We start from the raw sequence: 19,314 nt of genomic DNA, 5'->3' as shown, positions 1-19,314 counted from the left end.
ACCTGGAGAGAGGATGGGAGCTGGAGCTTGACAGTTCCAAACTCCAGGAGAGGGAGTAGTGGAGGGGCTCACTCGTTCTCCTAGTGCAGCTCCGCCTTGCCTTCCAAGGGGCCAGGCCGAGCTAGCCCGTCCGCACTGGGTCCGGCCCGGCCGCGAGGCCCTGCGGGTGGACACACCGGTTTTATGTTAAATAAAAGAAAGAAAGAGGTCACAGGCTCAGCGTCCGCTCGGATCGCCGCTCCCCTCCCCTTGGGGAGAGGGGGCCCTGCCCACTCGCGCGGCCTTCTGGGAAATGTAGTCTCTGGAAACAAAACCATAGTCCACCGACGGGAGGACGGAAGCTCAGAGCATGCGCAGAGGCGCGCTTGAAGCAAAAAGGGAAGTAGCTGCTGCTGTCAACAACCGGAACCCAGAAAACCTCAAGTTTTGGGTAGCCGGGAAATTCAACGCCCACTGTGGGAAGGGACGCAGAGCCACGCCCACTCTTATGTTTTGACCCGGAAATTATGTCCCTGTACCGAAAAAGACTATATTTCCCAACGTGCCCCGGGAAAGGGCCAGCCATCAGTTTCCTAAGAGCCGAGGTTAGATCTTTTCTTCCAGCTTTTCGGTCTTGTCTTGTGCAGGTCGCTGTACCCCCTGGGGTGTCCGGGGCGCGGGCTGGGTGGGAGAGCCTGGAGGCAATCCAACTTAGGGTCGCTAAGCCTCACCCCAACCTTGGACCGGAGAGAAGACACGGGTTGAGAGGTGAACTCGCCTGCCGAGAGCTACGGCGACCAAGTGGCGGAGCCTGGACCTGAGCTGGGTTCTTCTGATAGCAACTGGTCACTTGCGAGGGGAGGGGTGTCCTTGCTGACCTGGTTGTCACTCAGCTGCGAGCAACCCCCCGCTTTAAACTAAGGGACACCTTTTGGTTCCCCCTAGCATTTTCAGAGTGAGAGGAGAGACTTGGAGCCCTGCTTCACGGAGCAAAACACTCGCTTACCTAATAGTCCCTGGTACATAGTATTATCATAAGTATTATGATTATCCCAGTTTACAAATGACAAAAAAGAACGTGAGAGGTGAAGTAAATCAGGACTGGACCAAAACCCTTGTTCATTCGGGGTGGGATTGGAGGCTTCTGGTGACAGTTTCTGACTGCATCAAGGATTTTTTAGTCCACAGCTGAGGTCTGATCGGGTCCAAAGGGGTTCTGAAGTTCCCTGACACGGATTTGAGGCCCCCCTCCACTGTTTAGACTAGCCCAGTCCAATAGAAATTAAAAATGAGCCACAAATGCGAGTCACATATGTAATTTCAAATTTTCTAGTAGCCACATTAGAAAAATAAAGAGGTCATAAGTTTAGTGATATTTTTATTTAACTTCATATATCCAAGATATTATTCCAACATATAATCAATGTAAGAAATTATTAATGAGATATCCCTCTTTTTTCGTACTAGGTTTTAAAAATCTTTTGTGTGTTTTACACTTACAGCACATCTCAATTTGGACTAGCGACATGCAGATTTAATCTATCTCCCTTAAGACAAATCCACAAGCCACTTAAAACTAGATTTCTCGTGGGTGGTGACAACACTGAGAGAGGAAGGAAACAGGCTTAATTTCTTGGGTCCTGTCTACACCCATGATTCTCTAACTTTAGAATCATGTGGAGGGTTTGGTCACTAAGTCTGGGATGGAGCCCAAGAATGTGTTTCTTACAAGTTCCCAAGTGATGCTGACGTTGCTCGTCCAGATACCACACTTTGAGAAATGCTAGCCTACATCGACCTCATGGCTCTCAAACTTGGCTCCATGTTAGAAGCACCTGGGTAGCTTTACTGATGCCAAGGCCTCTATCAGATTCTGATTTATTTGGCATAAGGGTGCCTCAGGTAATTTTAATATGCAAGAAAGTTAGAGAACCCAGGCCTACACTTAAGCAGTTCTGTCAACTCTACATACTTAATTCTTAGCTCCCCTGCCAGGGATTAAGAACAGGTTCTTGGCGTTTCTATTTTCCACTTTGGCAGTGCTGGCTCTTTCCTGCTTTTCTCTCCGTACCTCCCAGAGTCACGGTCAACCATGTGGTCAGTGTGCTGATGATGGGGTCAGGGGTGGGTCCTTGGGCTGAGCTACTGTTGGGGTGCAGTGCTGTGTGAGCTAGACCCAGGGCATACAGAATTGGACAAATCCAGGAGTTTAAACAATGATTCTAAAAGTCTTTCCTGGGTCTCAGCGCACCTCTAAGAAGCTGATACACTAACACCGCAGAATATACTGCACAGATGCAGTCTTACAGCTTATCTTGAATCCCATCCAGGGGAGCCTTGGACCCCTTGTCTTGGGACAGAGGGAAATTAAGGAGGGCTTGCCAACTGACAGCCATAAGCCCTACTGCAAACAGGTGTTGCTTGCTGTCCCCTCCTGCCCCCCACCAATTAAAGTTTTCTAAATAGTCACAATTAAAGTTTGGTAGATTTCTCTCTTAAAGCCTGGACTTCCAGTTGCTTTGGGGTTTTTTTTTTGTTTGTTTGTTTGTTTTTTATTTTTTTGGCCGCACCATGGGGCTTGTGGGATCTTGGTTCCCAGACCAGGGATTGAACGCAGGCCTTGGGCAGTGAAAGCACAGAATCTTAACCACGGGACCACCAGGGAATTCCCTCCAGTTGCTTTTGGAAAGCAGAAGCTTGACACCACTGAGCTCACTCACTCATAGCACTGGTGATATGGAAGAACACCGACCTGCCTGTTGAAATGAGGCATTTGTTTTACAGCACACCCTGTCTCTCTCTTAATATCTGCCTAAGGTCTGTAGGCATGTGAGGTTTGCAATTGCTAGGCAGATTATAAATGGCCTTGCATGCCCTACTAAGGAGCTTGAACCAACACCACTCCCTTTTTTTTGTAGCCATTGTTTATGTCCCCAGGGCGGGAACAACCTCTTATCACCTCTGTCTAGCCAGCACCCTGCGCGGGGCATGTGGTTTGGCACCAATAAATGTTGACGAAATCTGGAAAGGGTGGGCATGAGTTCGTTTGTCCCAACGCCGCAGTTCGCGCCCGCGTCGCCAGGGGGCACTAGGGCCCCGGCCGGGCAGGGGGAGATAGGGGACATTCTGCATTCCGACCGGCGCCTCCGGCGACTTTCTCAAGCCTTGCTCTTCTCGCCGCGCTCCCGCCCCACCCACCCCACCGCAGACGAAGAGGACCCAGAAAAAAGCAGCCTGCACTGCCCAGAAAGAAGGGGCTTTATTGGGGAGTGGGGACAGCCGAGGAGGTGACCCCTATATAACAGTCAAGGCCGGAAGGAGAGGCTAGCTCCGTTTGCAGTTAGGTGGAGAAGGGCGGGGCAGTTTTACTGGCGGGGTTGTGATAGTGGTGTTTCCCAATTGGGACTAACAGTTTTATGGAAGATTCTGGTCAATTTCACAAAGTCAGGTTCGAGGAGGGGCTGATCGATTGCGTCTTTCCTGGCTCAGACCTGTAGCCCCTCTCTAGGTCTTCCGCCGATCCGGAGGGCACTCCTGGGCGCCCCTGCCTGGGTCCTGTGACGGGCATGTTACCTTCGTCCGGGGACCCCAGCCGGCTCGAACCTCAAGGCTTCGGCTCCTCCTGGAGAGAGGGGCCAGACCGAAGGCATGCCTCGGGGGCCCGCGCACCGCGAGTGGGGACACCCAGGCCCCGGGTGGGGCAGTTTGGGCCCCAGGACCACCGCCTTCTCGACACCCCTGGGCCACGTCCGGGACTTTGGGTCCTAGCGCAGAGTGACTTCCCAGGGGGTCCTTTCCCCAGCCCAGCGTTCTCGCACGCAGAGGGTTGGGGTGGGGGGCAGCGACAAACGCCTGAGGCAGGAGGGGAAAGGGGTTCCCACCTGCTCCAGACAGTTCTCCGAAGCCTTTCTGCGGGGAGGCCAGATCACCGCCAGCTTTCCGTCGCCCCTGCTCGCTGCGGGGGAAGGGGCGCTCAGCCGAGATTGCCCCTCCTCTCACCAGCTGGAGGCGGCCAGGACGAAGGAGAGCGGCCGCGCCCCTTAAACACACACAGGCGTTCACCCCCCTCCTCCCCATGGAGGCCTCCATCATGAGGGAGGAGGGAGGAACCCGAGGCAAGAGAGAGGCAAACAAACCCAGGGTGGGGAGGTAGGAACCCGAAAATTCAGAGGGAGGATCCAGGTGTGCCAGAACCCAGGGAGGGTTCCCTGGAACCCGACAAAGACATGTGGGATCCTCCTCCCTTCCCCCACCACGAGCCTAGGGGGGCTGGATCTGGGAGTCCGACGGGGGCCGGGGGTGTGGAGCATAGGGATGGGCAGCCCAGAAGAGGTGAGTTGAGAGGGGCCCGAGGAGTCTGGGAGCCAGGAAGGGGGACCCTGAGGATCAGAGGGCCACTGGAGTTGGGCAGTCGGTGAGAGCGGCTGGAGCCCTGGGAATTCCCAGCGTAGGGGCGCCAGTGGCTTACCAGTTAGGCTGGGCGCGGGCTCCTTGAACTCGGCGGTGCCGTAGACGCTGAGGCGCTGGCGCTGCAGTTCCCGCTCGCGCTCATTCACCTCGCGCACCTCCTGCTCCAGCAGCGATGGTGCGATGGGCGGCGGGGCGCGGGCCAGCACCGGACACCGGCTCTGCACGACTGAACGTGGCCGGCCTCCGGACTCAGGCAGCCGCTGCGGGTCCGCGCTGCCCTCCGCCGCCAGCGAGGAGCCGCACCCGCCGGCAGCCTCGAAGAAGCGCTTGAGCTCGCCCAGCGGCTGAGGCGGCTGCCGGGCGCGCTGCTTTGGGACCTCGGGACGCGCTAGCGCCGCCTGCCGATGGGCCTCCCGCTCGATGTCTCGCTGCATCTGCGCGCCCGCCCGAGCGCGCTCCAAGGCGCGCGGGAGCGCGGAGCCGGGGCCCGGCAGGCTGAGCACCGGCCGCACACGCAGTTCGACGAGTTCGCGGCCCGCGCGACCTGGGCTCAGGCCCCGGCTCCGGCGCAGGCTCTCCTCGCGTTCGCAGCTGCGCCGGATTTCGCGCTCGATGGGCGTCTCCATGAGCGGCTGCTCTGGGGGCTGTTGTGGGGTCTCGGAGCGCAGTAGAAAACGCAGCTGGGGGGATTCCGAGTTTGACTCAGAGGAGGTTTCCGGACCTTGAGAGGGACACTGCTCCAGGAGCCCCGCGCCTCGCGCTTCACACGGTTCAGCGTCGTCGCTGCCTCGCCCAGGACTCTCAAAGCCCTCAGCTGCGGTCGGTCCAGGGCGCTCTGCCTCCTGCCCCGCTGATGGCCCGAGGACTTCGCTCTCTTGCTCGGGGGTCTCCGCGCCCTGGTCTGGGGAGGGCACGGGGACCTCGCCTCCTGGCCTGGGGACCTCGGTATCCTGCTCTGCGGCAGGCCCGGGAATATCTCTGTCTAACCCGGGGGGCTCAGGGCCCCGCTCTTCGGACGACCCCAGGGCTTCGCTCTCCGGCCCGAGGGCCTCGGTGTCCAGGGTTGGGAGCAGCTGGGAAGCCTTAGCTCCCAGCGCTGGAGTTTTGATGCCCAGAGCTGGGACACACTGCCCTGCGCGGCACCTGCAGTCGCCGTCCGCGGGTTCCAAGGCGTAGCCTGCACCGGCCGCTTCTCTGACCCGCCCCTGGCCTCCAAGAACTGTCCCCGGGGGCAGGGCCGGGCAACGCCCCCTGCACCTGCAGGCAGGACTCCGGGCTCCGCCCTGGCCCCGCCCTCGAGACGGGGGCGCCTCAGCTGGGCGCTGGATTTCTTCCACTAGCACGCCTCAAGTCAGCTCAGGGCATTGGCCCGTTTAAAAGAGGACTTCCCTAGACCTAGCCCGCTACCTGGGACGCCAGTCTGGGTGCAGTGTTCACTCAGGGGGCGCCACCCTAGAACCTTTTCGGCCTCACGTCCCCGGCATTGCCAGGAGGCTTGGCCCTAGCTGCACGCCTGGCTGGGCCTCTGAACGCTGTCCTCTGGTGGGGTGTCCCCCGAAGCCATCTTTCCAGGGCCTTGCCTGTCCCGCGCAGCAGCAACGCCCACGGCCTCTGGGCTGTCCTTCCACCTTCCACCCCTGCAGCGCACAGCTCGGGCTGGAGGGGGCGCCAGGAACCGCCTCACCGCCCGCCCCAGTCTCCCTCCCGGTGCCTGGGTTCAGCAAGGTTCCGAGCGGTGAGCCAGCGCCCGCGCCAAGCCCAGAGGGCCCTTCCCCTCACCCTCTCCAGGAAAAGTACGCGAGGCGTCCACCGCCAAGTGCACTCCCAGATCGAGGGACGAGGGAGGGACGCACACACAGAACGCCCAGGGCTCAGCAGAGCGGCTAAGGTTTGAAAGGCGGTCACCTTGGACCCAGGCGACTGGGAAGGCTCAGAGAGGTATCCAGACTTGCGGGAGGAAGTTGCTCCCTGCAGCTGGGGCCAGATTGTGACGTTCAAGGCCAGGATCGATGCCGGGAGCAGGCGACCTACCCCCAGGGACATTTTCCACTCTCTTCCCCTGGGCTCTCTCCAAAACCTGCCTCCACCCCCCACCATTTTAGGGTGACCAGTAAGAAAGATATAGTTACCTAAAGAAAGTGGGGGGCTACCCAGCCTCAGGAGCCCCAATAATCCCCCAACTCTCTGCCTACCCTGGTGACTCCCCTTTCTGTCCACCCTCCCACTCTACTCTCTCCTTGATCCCAATCTCAAGCTGCTACCCTCCTCCCTCTGACCATCTGACCTCCTTCCTTCCTCTGACTCTGTTGACCCAGTTGGAATCAGGCCCACCTGATTCCCGCCCACTCAGAACCTAAGTGTCAGCCTTCTCCAAGGCTCAGTTTCCTTGTCTGTAAAATGGGAATAATAGTGCTTACTCCCTCGGGAGGTGATGAGGATGAAAACTATACTTCTGGAATGAGTTGTCTCTACAGTGGACTCTATCACCTCCTGTCCCTCTTCTAGCCATGCTTACTGGGCTCTTGGTTCCACCATGCCACTGAACCTTCTCTGTCCAAGGACCTCCGTGACCTCCATTTGCCAGACCTGATCACTGGCTCCTCCCTGATTCCCTCTCCATTAGCTCCTTGGTCTTGGAGGACACCATCCTCTCCTGATTTCCCTCCTACCTCCCAGGCACCCCTTCTCAGACTTCTGGTTCACCTGCATCAATGGGCTTCCTTCCCCTCTGGCTTCCATTGGGTTTGGCTGATGGGAGAGAGGTGAGTGAGGTCAGGATGTTTATCCCATGCCCCCTTCCTCCAAGCTTTGTTGGCTGTGTCCCTCCACAGCAGGCAGCAGCTCCACATAGCTCTCTCCCTCCAGGTCCATGGGGTGGTAACAGCTCCTGGCTGTGGCGAATCCAGGGTATGCACTATGCCTTGATTATTTCCTTCTACTGAGTTCTCATCAATTACTTGGTTCAAGTACACAGTCTCTTTCCTGCCAACACTCAGACCTTGACAAACTCCAATGTCATGCTTTAAATACCACCTCTATGCTGATGTCTCCCAAATTTATGTCTCTAGCTCTGACTTCTCCCCTGGGTTTTGGACTCATATCCAACAGTCCCTAGTCTAATAGATATGCCAAAATGAACACTTTAGAAACTGAACTCTTGGTTTCCCCCAACTCTATTCCTCTCTACTATGTATAGCAACTCACTCATTCTGTTTTTCATGCCCAAAATGTAGAAGTCAGCCTCAATTTCTCTTTTTCCCTCAGCCCCTGCCCCAATCCATTCATATATTGGATTGCTGTTTGCTCTGCCTCCAAAATGTATTCTGAATTCGTCCACTTCTCGCCACCCTTGTCCCAGACATTCACTGTCCTCCAGTGACTCCCCACCAGACTTAGAAGAAAAATCCAAATTCCCTACCCTGGCTCAGAAGGCCCTTCCCACTTCTCAGATCTCATCTCCTGACATCTCCCTTGATCACTTCTCCATCCCAGCCTTCATGCTTTCCTCAAACCCCCCAGCTGCATTCCCACCCCCAGGGCCTTTGCACTTGCCTTTCCCTCTGCTTGGAATGACTCATCACATGGTTGGCTTCTGCTATTCAGGTCTTGGTTCTTCAGAGAAGTGGTCTCTGATCACCCAGCCTACATCAAACACAGCTCTTCTTTAACCCTATCCCTGTTATTTTCTGTAACTCACCCAATACTGCAGTTATCATCAATTACCTTTATTTCTTCCTTTATTTGTATATTATCTGTCTCCCCCAACCCCAGGCTGCAAAGTGAGCTGCATTACAGCATTTTCTGTTTGTCATGCTCACCCAACTCCCCCACGCCTAAAACAGTGCCTGACACATAACACTTGTTTAAGAATGTTCCCAACGCTGGGAACAAAGAGATAAACCAGACCTGGAAGTTGCAGTTGAGCTTGGGAGACAGACACAATTATAAACAGAACAATCTTGCCTCAAGGTGGAACGCAGGACAAGGGTACAAAGGGAAGCCTATATATTATACATCCAAATGGTTAACAGTTATAAAATCAAACTACAAGCAATGAAGTAAAAAATATTCTCTCCTCCAAAAGGTGGAAACAACCTAAATGTCCATCAACAGGTGAATGGATAAACAAAATGTGATCCATCCATACAATGGAATATTACTTAGCCATAGAAAGGAAAGAAGCACTGATTCATGCTACAATGTGGATGAACCTTGAAAACATTATGCTCAGTGAAAGAAGCCAGACACCAAAGGCCACATACTGTATGATCCCATTGATAGAAAATGTCCAAAATAGGTAAATCTATAGAGACAGATGCAGATCGGTGGTTGCCAGGAGCTGGGGGTAGGAGGGAATGGGGAGTGACTGCTTAATGGGTACCGGCTTTCCTTCTGGGGTGAGGAAAATTTCTGGAACGAGACAGTGGCAAAAGTTGCACAACACTGTGAATGTACTGAATGCCACCAATTGTAAATTTTGTCGTGTGTATTTTACCGCAATTAAAAACTAATTTTAAAAAATATGTTCTCTCGGGGCTTCCCTGGTGGCGCAGTGGTTGAGAGTCCGCCTGCCGGTGCAGGGGACGCGGGTTCGTGCCCCGGTCCCGGGAAGATCCCACATGCCGCGGAGCGGCTGGGCCCGTGAGCCACAACTACTGAGCCTGCGCGTCCGGAGCCTGTGCTCTGCAGCAAGAGAGGCCGCGACAGTGAGAGCCCCGCGTACCGCAAAAAAAAAAAAAAAAAAAATGTTCTCTCAGGGGAATTTCCTGATGGTCCAGTAGTTAGGACTCGGCCCTTTCACTGCCGAGGCTCGGGTTCAATCCCTGGTCGAGAAATAGATCCTGCAAGCCGTGTGGCCTAGGAGTTTTGTACTTGAATGTGGGACACAGGAAAACCCCAGCCCTCAGTCTGGCCCCTTTTGCTTCCCACCCCCAACTGTCCTACACAGCGAGGAGCCTTGTGCACGCACCTAGGGAGCCCCTCCCACATGCCCATGCTGTTTCCTCACCCCTCTGCCCACAGCTGCCCTTGGCCACTTCTTGGACACCCTGCGTAGGATCTAGAGCAGGGAGGGACGATTTAGCTGGGTACATTCCCTTTGCCCCATGGGGAGCAGACCCTCTAAAGCAAGGGGCCCAGGGGACTTCCCTGGCGGCCAAGTGGTTAAGACTCCGTGCTTCCATGCAGGGGGTTTGATCCCTGGTCGGGGAACTAAGATCCTGCATGCAGTGCGGTGTGGCCACAAAAAAATAAAAAACAAAAATAAATGAATTTAAAATTTTAAAAAGTAAATAAGTCAAGCAAAGAGCCCAGGACAAGGGCTCTTCTCATTGAGGTTTATGTCAGAATTGCCCAGTGCGACCAGGGCTGTGATAAGGGAAGCACTGGGGACTGCAGGATACCAGCCTGGAGAGTAAAAATGATTTCCCCAAGAGAGTGGTTGGATGAAACTTATAATCAGCTGAGAAAAGGGGTGCTGGCCCTTTAAGAATGGGATGTGGGGTAGAACAGGGACCCTCAAGATTTAGGTAGGAAGCTCTCTAGACCTTTCCCATCACCACACTCCCCCAATAGTTATCACATCTAAGGGGTGTCCAGGGTCCTGGAGGCTGTTTGATCTAATTCTCTTATTCTCCCAAAGGGGAAACCGAAGCCTAGAAACCTAGGGGAAGTTGCCCAGAGTTGTCCAGAGCCCAGACGTTCTGGTTCCCATGGGGCACAGGCTCTGGTCTCCAGAATCCTCTAGCTGGATCAGCCCTTCCTCCTCGCCCCAGAACCAGGGTCCAAGAAGGGAGGGCAGTTAGCCTGTAAAAGTATCCCTTGTGTGGTGTTCAACAGTACTCAAAGGCGGGTGACCCTTGGTGGGCAACTGGACTAGAAAGGTCTAGGGTGGCAAGTGGAGGTGCCATTGTCTGAGGGGGTCAGGGACTGCAAACGTCCGTCCACCCGCTAGACCACACATGTGAGAGTGTGTTTGCCAGGAGGCAGCTGAGTGCAGCAACGAGGCCACTGGCTGGTAAATAATTGATCAGGACAGCTGATAGTACCTCCCCAGAACTGCCCCGCCAGCCCCCGGCCCCCCTCGCCCCGGCCCATGCGTCTCCCGCCTCCTGGCCCAAACCAGCTGGACCAGCTCTCCCAGTGCCCGCCTGCAGCCCCCCCCCACTCCCGACAGCCAAGTCACAGCCTCCAGGGCACCTTTCGGCAAGCGGGTGGTGGGTCCTGGACTCAGGGACCAGAACGTGGGCTTCTGGGCAGAGATGGCCCTGCAAAGCCAGGTGTGGTCTCCGGCCACACCCATGTAAGTGTCTGGGGTCAGGGGGGCCAGTGGGCAGGGCCTGGGAGGGGCTCATGGAAGACACTGGCCTTTCCACGGAGCAGGGGAGGTGAGAGCTCCAGCTAGCCTCTCCTAAGGGGGCCAGGGAGAGTGAAGGGCGGCCGGCAGCCAGCCCCCCAGGCTCTTCAATGCCCCCCCTCCCCAGAAAGTCGGGTGGGAGGTGTGAACCCTCACCCCCTTCTTTTTTGGGGACTTTCCGCTGGCAGGCCCAAGCCCAAAGTCCAGCCTGGGGGGTGGGGCTATTACTTGGGTGAGGGGCAGGGAATGTCAAGGTCTCTGACTCCTATGTTTTGCCTCTAGAATCATCCCTCAGTGTCCAGGGTGGGAGGAAATGCTTGAGATCCAACAGGAAAAAGTTAACAGCTCCCAAACTGGGAAAGAGAATGGGAAAATGGAAATGATCACCTGCTTAATGAAATGACCACCACCTGTTCTTGGTGGGGCAAAAAGCCACCACTGTGAATGTTCTTCTCGCAGAGTTAGAGACAAGCAACATCTAACGAAATGTGCAGATTATTTTAATATTCGAGGTGTGAGGGCTTTTGAAAGTAAGAGGGTGGAGGGGCTCCAGAGGTTTGTAAAGAGTTCTGCAAAAGGGGCTCCCCCCAGGGACCCCAATTTGGTTCTTCACTCTTTTGGGTTCCCCGTTGCATTATTCACCAACTACAAACCTGGTTGCCTAGCAATGGGAATCTGATCCTCCCCCCAGCAAGGAAGAGGCAGGGAGATTACATCTTGGGGGTGGGAGAGCAGAGGGGGGACTTTAGCCTTCCCCCCAGGGGCAAACTTATTAACAGGGGGTCTGAGCTTCCTTTGGGATACCTTGGAAAGCATGACTTCAGCATCCCGCCCCAACTGGAATTGGGGACACCCCAGTCAGATCTCTTGTCTCCTGGCCGTCAAGAAGAGGATGCCTAGACTTCCCTCTTCCCCACAGTGTTCCCAGTATTTGGGATCTGAGAGCCTTGAGTTCCAATCCTGACTCAGGGACATTAGACAAGTCTTTTTGCCACTTCCTGGAGCCCCAGTATTCTCATCCGTCAAATGGGGACAGTACTACTATTGGTACTTACCTTCTAAGATGGTAGAGAGGGTTAAATAAGTTACTGTGAGTAAAGCATTTAACAGTGCCTGGCACCTGGTGTGCACTGGCTAATGGTTGGCTGATTTTCTTCTCAGTTGGAATGTCAACTCAGCAAAAAGTTGACTACAGTGTCTCAAGATCAGGGCAGGGAGGGGGAGGGGGAGGTGGCTGTGGGAGCCTAGCGAAAGCCCCATAGAGCACTTAGAGTGCTATAGATAGTAAGTGCTAAATGTGAACTCACTATTATACCTTCATGGTGAGGCCAGAGAAGATCTGGGAGGCCCCACCAGAGTTTGGGCAACGAGGTTAGTTAGTGGTCAACTTAATAAATGTTTGAGGGCTTGCTCTGTGCCCACCCTGGGCTAAGCGTCAGGGCCAACAGGCAGACAGATATATCCTTCTAGTTATTGGCCTGTGAAGTACCTGCACACAGTCAGTGCTCAATGCATGTCTCTGATGAGAGGCTGATGTAATGATGACTGTCCCTGAAGTGCCCTGCAGTACCAGTCAGCCTCCAGCTTCCAGGGGGAGCCCAAACGGACTAGGGGTGGCCCTGGTGGCTGGGAATTGGGGATCCTGGGGTGCTTTGAGGAGGACAACAATGGGGGTAATCGCAGGTTAAACCTTAAACGGCGAGTCCCCCTCCCCCTCCTCCCAGTTCAGAGTCCAGCACTTGGCAGTGTGACCTGGTGACCCTTGCCCCCAGGGATGGTGGCTTGCAGGTGGAGGAGGCAACTCCGGAGTTACCATGGCAATGGCATGTGTCCATGGTGGGATGGACACTTTTCTCCCCAGACTCCCTCACCCCCCAGCACTTAAGGGATGCTGTGTAGGAGCCAAGGTCCAGAAAGGACCTTGTTCGGGTTTGGTGGGATTCGAGAGTTTCTGGGAATGGTTATTATAATTAATCAAAAACAATATTAGTCGTGGGAATTATTTAAATTTTTTTCTTTTTGGCTGAGCTACACAGCTTGTGGGATCTTAGTTCCCCGTCCAGGGATTGAACCTGGGCCCTCGGCAGAGAGAGCACGGAATCCTAACCACCGGACCACCAGGGAATTCCCTAAAATTATTATTAATAATAAACTATGCTACTGTTTTTGGAGCACTAAGTCCTAAGTTTTTTCCTGCATGGATACTTCCTTGCAAGGCCATCTCTCTCTGCAAGGTGAAGGTCAACCTATCCTGGTCCATTTTACAGATGGGGAAACTGAGGCTCAGAGAGGTGTTGTCAAGCCTAGGAAGGGATTTAGCTCAGTCTGTCATGGTCTCTGCTCCCTCTCCCTCACAGAACCCCTGCCCTCTGCCCCGACCCCTCCCAGGTGCCAAGGGGAAAGAGAGGAAAGTGCTGGGTTTTGGTTGGCTTCCAAGCAGCTCAGGGATCTTGGCTCAGAGAGGGGTATTCGAGGGGTGAGCCTGCTGAGGTGTGGGCCCCTGGGAGACCCCTTTGGCAGCCGCCTCCCTCTCCCCGCAGGCCCATGGCAGAGAGCTCCCTCTACCGGCAGCGGCTAGAGGTCATCGCGGTAAGTGAAGCCCTACCAGTGCGGTCAGCCTGGAGCCCTGGGCAACCCTAGCCTTGCCCCAAGCCCTTTCCTCTCCTCCCTCCTATCACAGGGAGCAGGCCTAGGGCTCTGAAGGTGCGGGAAGCACCCTCAGCTCCAGCCTTTCTCGGGGCGCCCCACCTAAATCCTCAGGCCCCTCCGCTCCCCAGTTTCTCTGATCACTGACACCCCTAGAATGGAGAGCTGCGAACTCCGCACTCTTGAAATCTATAGCATCCGATGCTCCATTCTTGAACCCCGGTCTCCAAGATACCCCATGTCTGAACCCCATCTCTCAGACCCCCATATCTGAACCTCATCTCTCTAAACTCCCATATTTAAATCTCCATCTCTGTGGACCACATCTCTCTGAACCCCTCATCTCACTAACCCCCATCTCTCTGGACCCCTTCTCTACATCCTAGTCTCGCTGGATCCCCATGACTGCACCTCCATTTCCGACCCCCCCATCTCACTAGCCCCCTCCCTTTGATCTTCATATCTGGACCCCCATCTCTCTGAATCCCGTCCCTCTTAACCCCATATCTCAGACACCCCCTACCCCCGGATTCCCATTCCAAGGCCCTCCCACCCACAGACCCCAGTTCCGCGCGGGCGAGGCCTCTGCAGCATCCCGGGCGCGGCCGGCCCCGCCCCCGCCGGCCCCGCCCCCACCCGCTGCTGAGTCAGGGCCTCCGCAGCCCCCTCCCGGCCCGGGGCCCAGACTTGTGTTCCGCCCCCGGCGCGGCTTGCAGTCCCGGGAGTCCCGGGAGCCCCGGGAGCCCCCGGGAGCCCGGCGGAGGAGGGAGGGAGGAAGGGGGGAAGGCGGCCCCGCCCGGCCTCACCCGGCCCGCGGGCAGCTCCGGGTCCTCTGTGCGCAGGAGAAGCGGCGGCTGCAGGAGGAGATCAGCGCCGCGCGCCGGGAGCTGGAGGAGGAGAAACTCCGTGTGGAGCGGCTCAAGGTTGGGGGCGGGCAAGGGCGCCTGCTTAGCCCGGGCAATGAAGTGGGGGTGTCTGTGAGAGTCAGTTCTGGGAACCAAAGGAGGCTCTGTCTAAACATGGGGGGGCATTGGTTCCAGCTTTGGGGGTGGGCGTCCTCCCCAGCTTGGGAGAGTGGGTGGTTGTGATGGGGACATTTGTTCCACCTTTGGGAAGAGTATGGGGACAATGGAGGTGTTTGTTCCTCTTTGGGGTAGGGAGGGGCTAATAGGGACATTGAGTTCCCCTTTGGGGGTGTTTGTCCCATTCTGGAAAGGTTGGGGAGATCGATGGGTGTTTTTTTTCCAGCGTGGGAAAGCTATAGGTTGGTAACGGGGTGTCTGCCCCACCTGGCATCGTTGGGGCACGTATCCCAGCCTGAGGGAGAAATGTCTGTCCCATCTGGGTGGTCGTAGGGCAATAAGAAATCTGCCCAGGGTGGGACATCCAGAGGGGGGCGCTGCATGAGATGGGGTAGTCCATGTGCCCCTTCCCATGCCCAGAGGAAGTCTCTCCGGGAACGCTGGCTAATGGACGGGGCAGCTGAAGAGCTGGAGCAGCCCCAGGACCCTGCCTCACAGGACCCCCAGTCACCTGAGGACCAGGCTCAGGCCCGCATCCGGAACCTGGAAGGCAGCTTGTTCACGTGAGTAGGGCCCCTGCCTGACAGCTTTGCCCCAGCCTGACTAGGCCAGGCCCCTCAGCCCACTCCAATTGACACTTCGGGTGGGGTTGGTCCATAAGCCCGAGGTCCAGGCTCCCAGCAGCCCCTTCTCTTCCCCAGACTCCAGTCCCAGCTGCAGCTGTTACAAAGTGCATCCACAGGTGCCCAGCACAAGCCCACAGGCAAGCCCACCTGGCGCCGACAGGTGAGGAGCTAGGGGAGCGGGCGGTGGGAGGAGGGGGTGTGGCAAGCAGAACCCAAAGCAGGACCTCTCCAAGCACAGTTTAGATTCTGGGTCCTCTGCTCTGTGGTCTTGGGCAAGTCGCTTTCCTTGCCCAAGCCTCAGTTTCCCCATCTCTAAAATGAACATAACAACAGCACACACCTGGAAGAGGTGTGAGAGAGGGTTGGTGAGATCATAGCTTAGTACCTGGAACAGGCACAAGGGACCGTTTTGATATATGGTTGCCAATATGACCTGAGTGAGGAAAGCAGTCAGCAAATGTGGGGAAGTGTTCATGGAATTCAGTCTCAAAGGTGGGAAAGGGTCATCGTGAGATGCTCTCATGATTTGGGGCATCTACGTGGCTTTTGGAGTTTTGGGGTTTGTTTTGGTAATGCCTCTATTAAGATACAACGCAGGCCATACGACATACAGGTTTTTGAAAACCAAGACAACTTCACATTAAAATCTGGCTCTCCGTTGTTGTCCTTGAAGTCCAAAGATCCAGTAATATTTGCACCTGGCCATGGTGATGTGTGGGTTTTCCACAGTCCCCACCTCTCCCTGATGCGTTACCTTGGCTCCCAGGTGCCTGTTTCAGGACAAAAGAGGAGAGGAGACCTTTAATTGGGATAGGAAGCACTTGTTGGGTTTTTAGTCTAAGCCGGGAATTCCCTGCTAGAGACGCGCAAGACATGATTCCTGGCCCAAGAGAGCTCACGGTCGAGATGAGGAGATGGGGTGCAAAGAGTCTGTGAGGGGGGAGCCCAGGATATAGGGGAAGCTCATAAGAAGCACCTGAGTGAGGTTGGGGGCTCAGGGACGGCTTCATGGAGACAGTGACATCTATGCTGAATCTGGAAGGGAATCAGGAACACAGGCAGAGGAAACAGCCTGGACAAAGGCCTAGAGGCTGGAAAGGGGAGGGTAGGATAGGAGATCTGTGGGGTTTGGCATAGGTGGCCTGCAGGGCTGTCCTCAGCTCCCCTCCCTTGGGCTCATCTTTCCCTTGATCCCTTCCTTCACTCCACTCTAGCCACCCTGACCCTCTGTTCTATTCCTTGAACTTGCCTAAATCACTGTAGCCCCAGGGCCTTTGCATTTGCTGTCCCCTCCGCCTGGAATGCCCTTTCCTACCTTTTGACTCAAGGCTGGCTCTTCTCACCTTTCAGGCCTTTGTTCAATGTCACCTCCTCCAAGAGGCCCTTCTGCATCTTATACCTAAAGGAGGCACCCCATCACCTCCCAGGCGTTCCCCAGCCCCTTATCCTGCTTTTCTTTTCTTTTCTTTTTTTCCTATCATAGCCCTTCTCACTCCCTGAATTACAGATTTGTTTTATGTTTATTACCTGCTTCCTCCCACTGGAATGTAAGTTCCATTAGCAAAAGGCTTAAGTGTCCCTTAAGTAACCTCAGTAGCTGGCAGAGTAGGTCCCCAATACAGAGGGATTGGCTGCATGGCCACAATATTGATTGAGCACCTACTGTGTACAACGCAATGGAGCAGAGGGAGATGAGACAGGTGAGGAAGGCTGAGGTACGACAGAGGGTTTGGTCCTGAAGGTAATGGGGAGCCATCGATGGTGTTTGAGCAGGGGAGGGGTACTGGCATGCAGGAGGCTGGAAGTGGAGATGTGGGCCGGCCTGACCTTGTTTCTTCCATCCCTGCAGGGCCACCGTCCTCTATCCCAGCCCACCGTGGAGGCAGGTCCTGCAGGTGGGTGTATTGAGGTCTGGGGGTCGCAAGAGGAAGGACCTGAATCTCACTCTGTTGCCCCATCTCTCCTTTCCCCTTCTCCCCTCACGCCCCCAGGCCAGACTGATCTAAACAAGAGAGCCTCCATACCAGCCGGACCAGTGGGCACATACCCAGAGTCCCCCTCTAAGTCCAGAGACGAGTCTGTCGGGGTTCCACCAGCCCCAAGGAGGATCCCTGGGGCAGCAGTGGCCTCCTCAGAAGCCAATGGCCCCTGCCCTGGATCCAGCCCCCCTCCGGAACAGGCGCCGAGTCAGGGAGTGGCAGTGTCTGACGGGGGAGTGAATGAGGCCAAAGGGGGAGGCACGGTGAAGGTGGTCTGGGAGGGGCTGAGGGCCACGGAGGACTGTACCACGGGGGCCACAGGCCCAGAGCTGGAAGCTAAGGTGGAGGAGATGGTCATGGAGGCCATCGGGGACAGACAGGAAGCTGGACGCCGAGAGCTCCCTTCATGGGTCAGGGAGGACAGGGATATCGTGGAGGTAGTCTGGGAAGGGGTGGGAGGCACAGAGGGCAGCGACTCAGAGGCCATGGGGGAGGCGGGCAGAGGCCTGGAGGCTGCACAGACCAGCTCACTGAGGCTCCAGGAGGGACCGGGGGGAGCAGCTTCTGGAGAAGGGGAAGGTGCCCCCAGGGGCAGCGCTGATGGTGATGGGCAGGGGGGCTTTGGAGGAGAGGAGGGGTCCTTCATTTGGGTGGAGAGAGTGACCCTCGGTGAGCAGTGGGAAGAGCTGGTGGTGGAGGGGTTGGAAGGGCCAAAGGCACTGGGAAGGGAGGGAAAGGATGACAGTCCACTGGGGGCAGGCGGCAGAAGCGGGGAGGAAACGTGGGAGGCGGAGAGGAGGTGGGCAGAGGAATTAGCGGGGAAGAGAGGTAGTGAGGGAACGGCAGGCGCAGAGCCAGAAGGAGCAGAGATGTCACTGGCAGTGGAGAGGAAAGGAAGCGAGAAATCCTTGGAGCCGGAGAGGAGAGTTGAGGAAAAGGTGGAGACAGAGATGGGAGGAGGTGACGAACCACTGTCGGCAGAAAGAAAAGAAGTTGAAGGACCTCTGAGGGCAGAGAGGGAAAGAGGGGAGGAGCCATTGGGAGTACAGCAGAAAGGAGGTGAGGAAAAGTTAGAGGCAATTAAAGAACCATTGGTGACAGAAAGGAAAGAAGGTGAGGAATCACTGATGGTAGAGAGAATAGGAGGTGAGGAAGCACTGGAGGGAAAGGAAAAAAGAGACGAGGAGTCACTGAAGGTACAGAGAACGGGCGGTGAGCAGCCGTCGGAGGCAGAGAAAAAAGGAGATATATCACTGAAGGTACAGAGAACGGGCGGTGAGCAGCCGTCAGAGGCAGAGACAAAAGGAGATGAGGAACCACTGAAGGTACAGAAAACGGGCGGTGAGCAGCCATCCAAGGCAGAGACAAAAGGAGATGAGGAACCACTGAAGGTACAGAGAACGGGCGGTGAGCAGCCGTCGGAGGCAGAGACAAAAGGAGATGAGGAATCACAGAAGGCAGAGAGAATGGCAGGTGAAGAGCCATTGCAGACAGAGAAGACTCAAGGGGTCGAGGGAGATCTGAGTCCTGAAGAGCAGAGAGAGTCAGGAGGAGGAAAGGAGTGTCAGGCAGAGGAAGTGAGTGAGGAAGTGGCTCCCCTGGGGGCCAAGGAGGAGCCAAGGCCGGAGGAAGAAGGACAGCAGCCCCAGGAGAAGCAGGAAGGCTCTCCAGAAGCAGAAGCAGTGAAGCCCCAAACCTCTGATGAGGGCCAGGACCCCTCTGGGGATGCCACCCCCCTCCTGGCAGAGACCCCATCTCAGGAGCAGCCTGCTGAGTGCCAGCCACTGCTTCAGGTGGAGGAGCCCAGGGCCAACCCCAGTGCCCAGGCTGTGCCCACCTACGCGCCTGCCCAGCAGCCGGAGCCATCTGCCCCTCCTGAGGGCGAAGAGGCGAGTGGCCCTAAGCAGAAGACGTGCCAGTGTTGTGCGGTTATGTGAGCCCACGCCCTCTACCCCACTCCCAGCTCCTCTCACAGCTACCTCGGCCTCTTGGCATCAGCAGATGGTCCCAGGCGCAGACAGGGCACCACGGGACTGGTGATGGCACCTGGGAGCCAGCTGGTCCACATGTCCATCTCCACCTGGGCTCCTGGACCCCTTGCACACTGCCTGTGACCCTGGCCCCTTTCTGTGACAAAGCCTTTATACTTGAAAATAAAATGTCGAGCATTTGGACGGTGTGAGTGTGTGTGTGTTGTTGGCACAGAGCCACCTCACCGTCTCCTGGTGGGAAGTGGAGGGCTTCACTCTGCTAGAATCAAAGATTATGAATCAGTGAGAGTGTAGATATGGCTGCTG

At 56.0% G+C, this 19,314-nt stretch overlaps 2 protein-coding genes across 2 annotated transcripts; one reads left to right on the top strand and one right to left on the bottom strand.

The window, feature by feature from the left end:
- Window positions 1-3,219: 3,219 nt before the first annotated feature.
- MISP3 (MISP family member 3) lies at window positions 3,220-5,578 on the bottom strand. Its single transcript, XM_065875300.1, has 3 exons — window positions 4,448-5,578; window positions 3,861-3,934; window positions 3,220-3,601 (listed from the first exon to the last, which is right to left on the bottom strand). Exons 1-3 carry the CDS (start codon window positions 5,013-5,015, stop codon window positions 3,584-3,586), a joined length of 660 nt encoding a protein of 219 aa, XP_065731372.1. The 5' UTR covers window positions 5,016-5,578; the 3' UTR covers window positions 3,220-3,583.
- A 5,071-nt stretch (window positions 5,579-10,649) lies between these two features.
- On the top strand, window positions 10,650-18,954 carry PALM3 (paralemmin 3). The gene is made up of 8 exons (XM_065875478.1): window positions 10,650-10,690; window positions 13,285-13,333; window positions 14,233-14,313; window positions 14,833-14,975; window positions 15,114-15,198; window positions 16,888-16,933; window positions 17,030-18,147; window positions 18,475-18,954. The coding sequence occupies exons 1-8, from the start codon at window positions 10,650-10,652 to the stop codon at window positions 18,952-18,954; spliced, it is 2,043 nt and encodes a 680-aa protein (XP_065731550.1).
- The last annotated feature ends 360 nt before the right edge of the window (window positions 18,955-19,314 follow it).

This window comes from Phocoena phocoena, chromosome 3 (assembly GCF_963924675.1).
Source record: "Phocoena phocoena chromosome 3, mPhoPho1.1, whole genome shotgun sequence".
Classification (NCBI taxonomy): Eukaryota; Metazoa; Chordata; class Mammalia; order Artiodactyla; family Phocoenidae; genus Phocoena; species Phocoena phocoena.
This window is presented reverse-complemented; position numbering and strand designations above follow the sequence as displayed.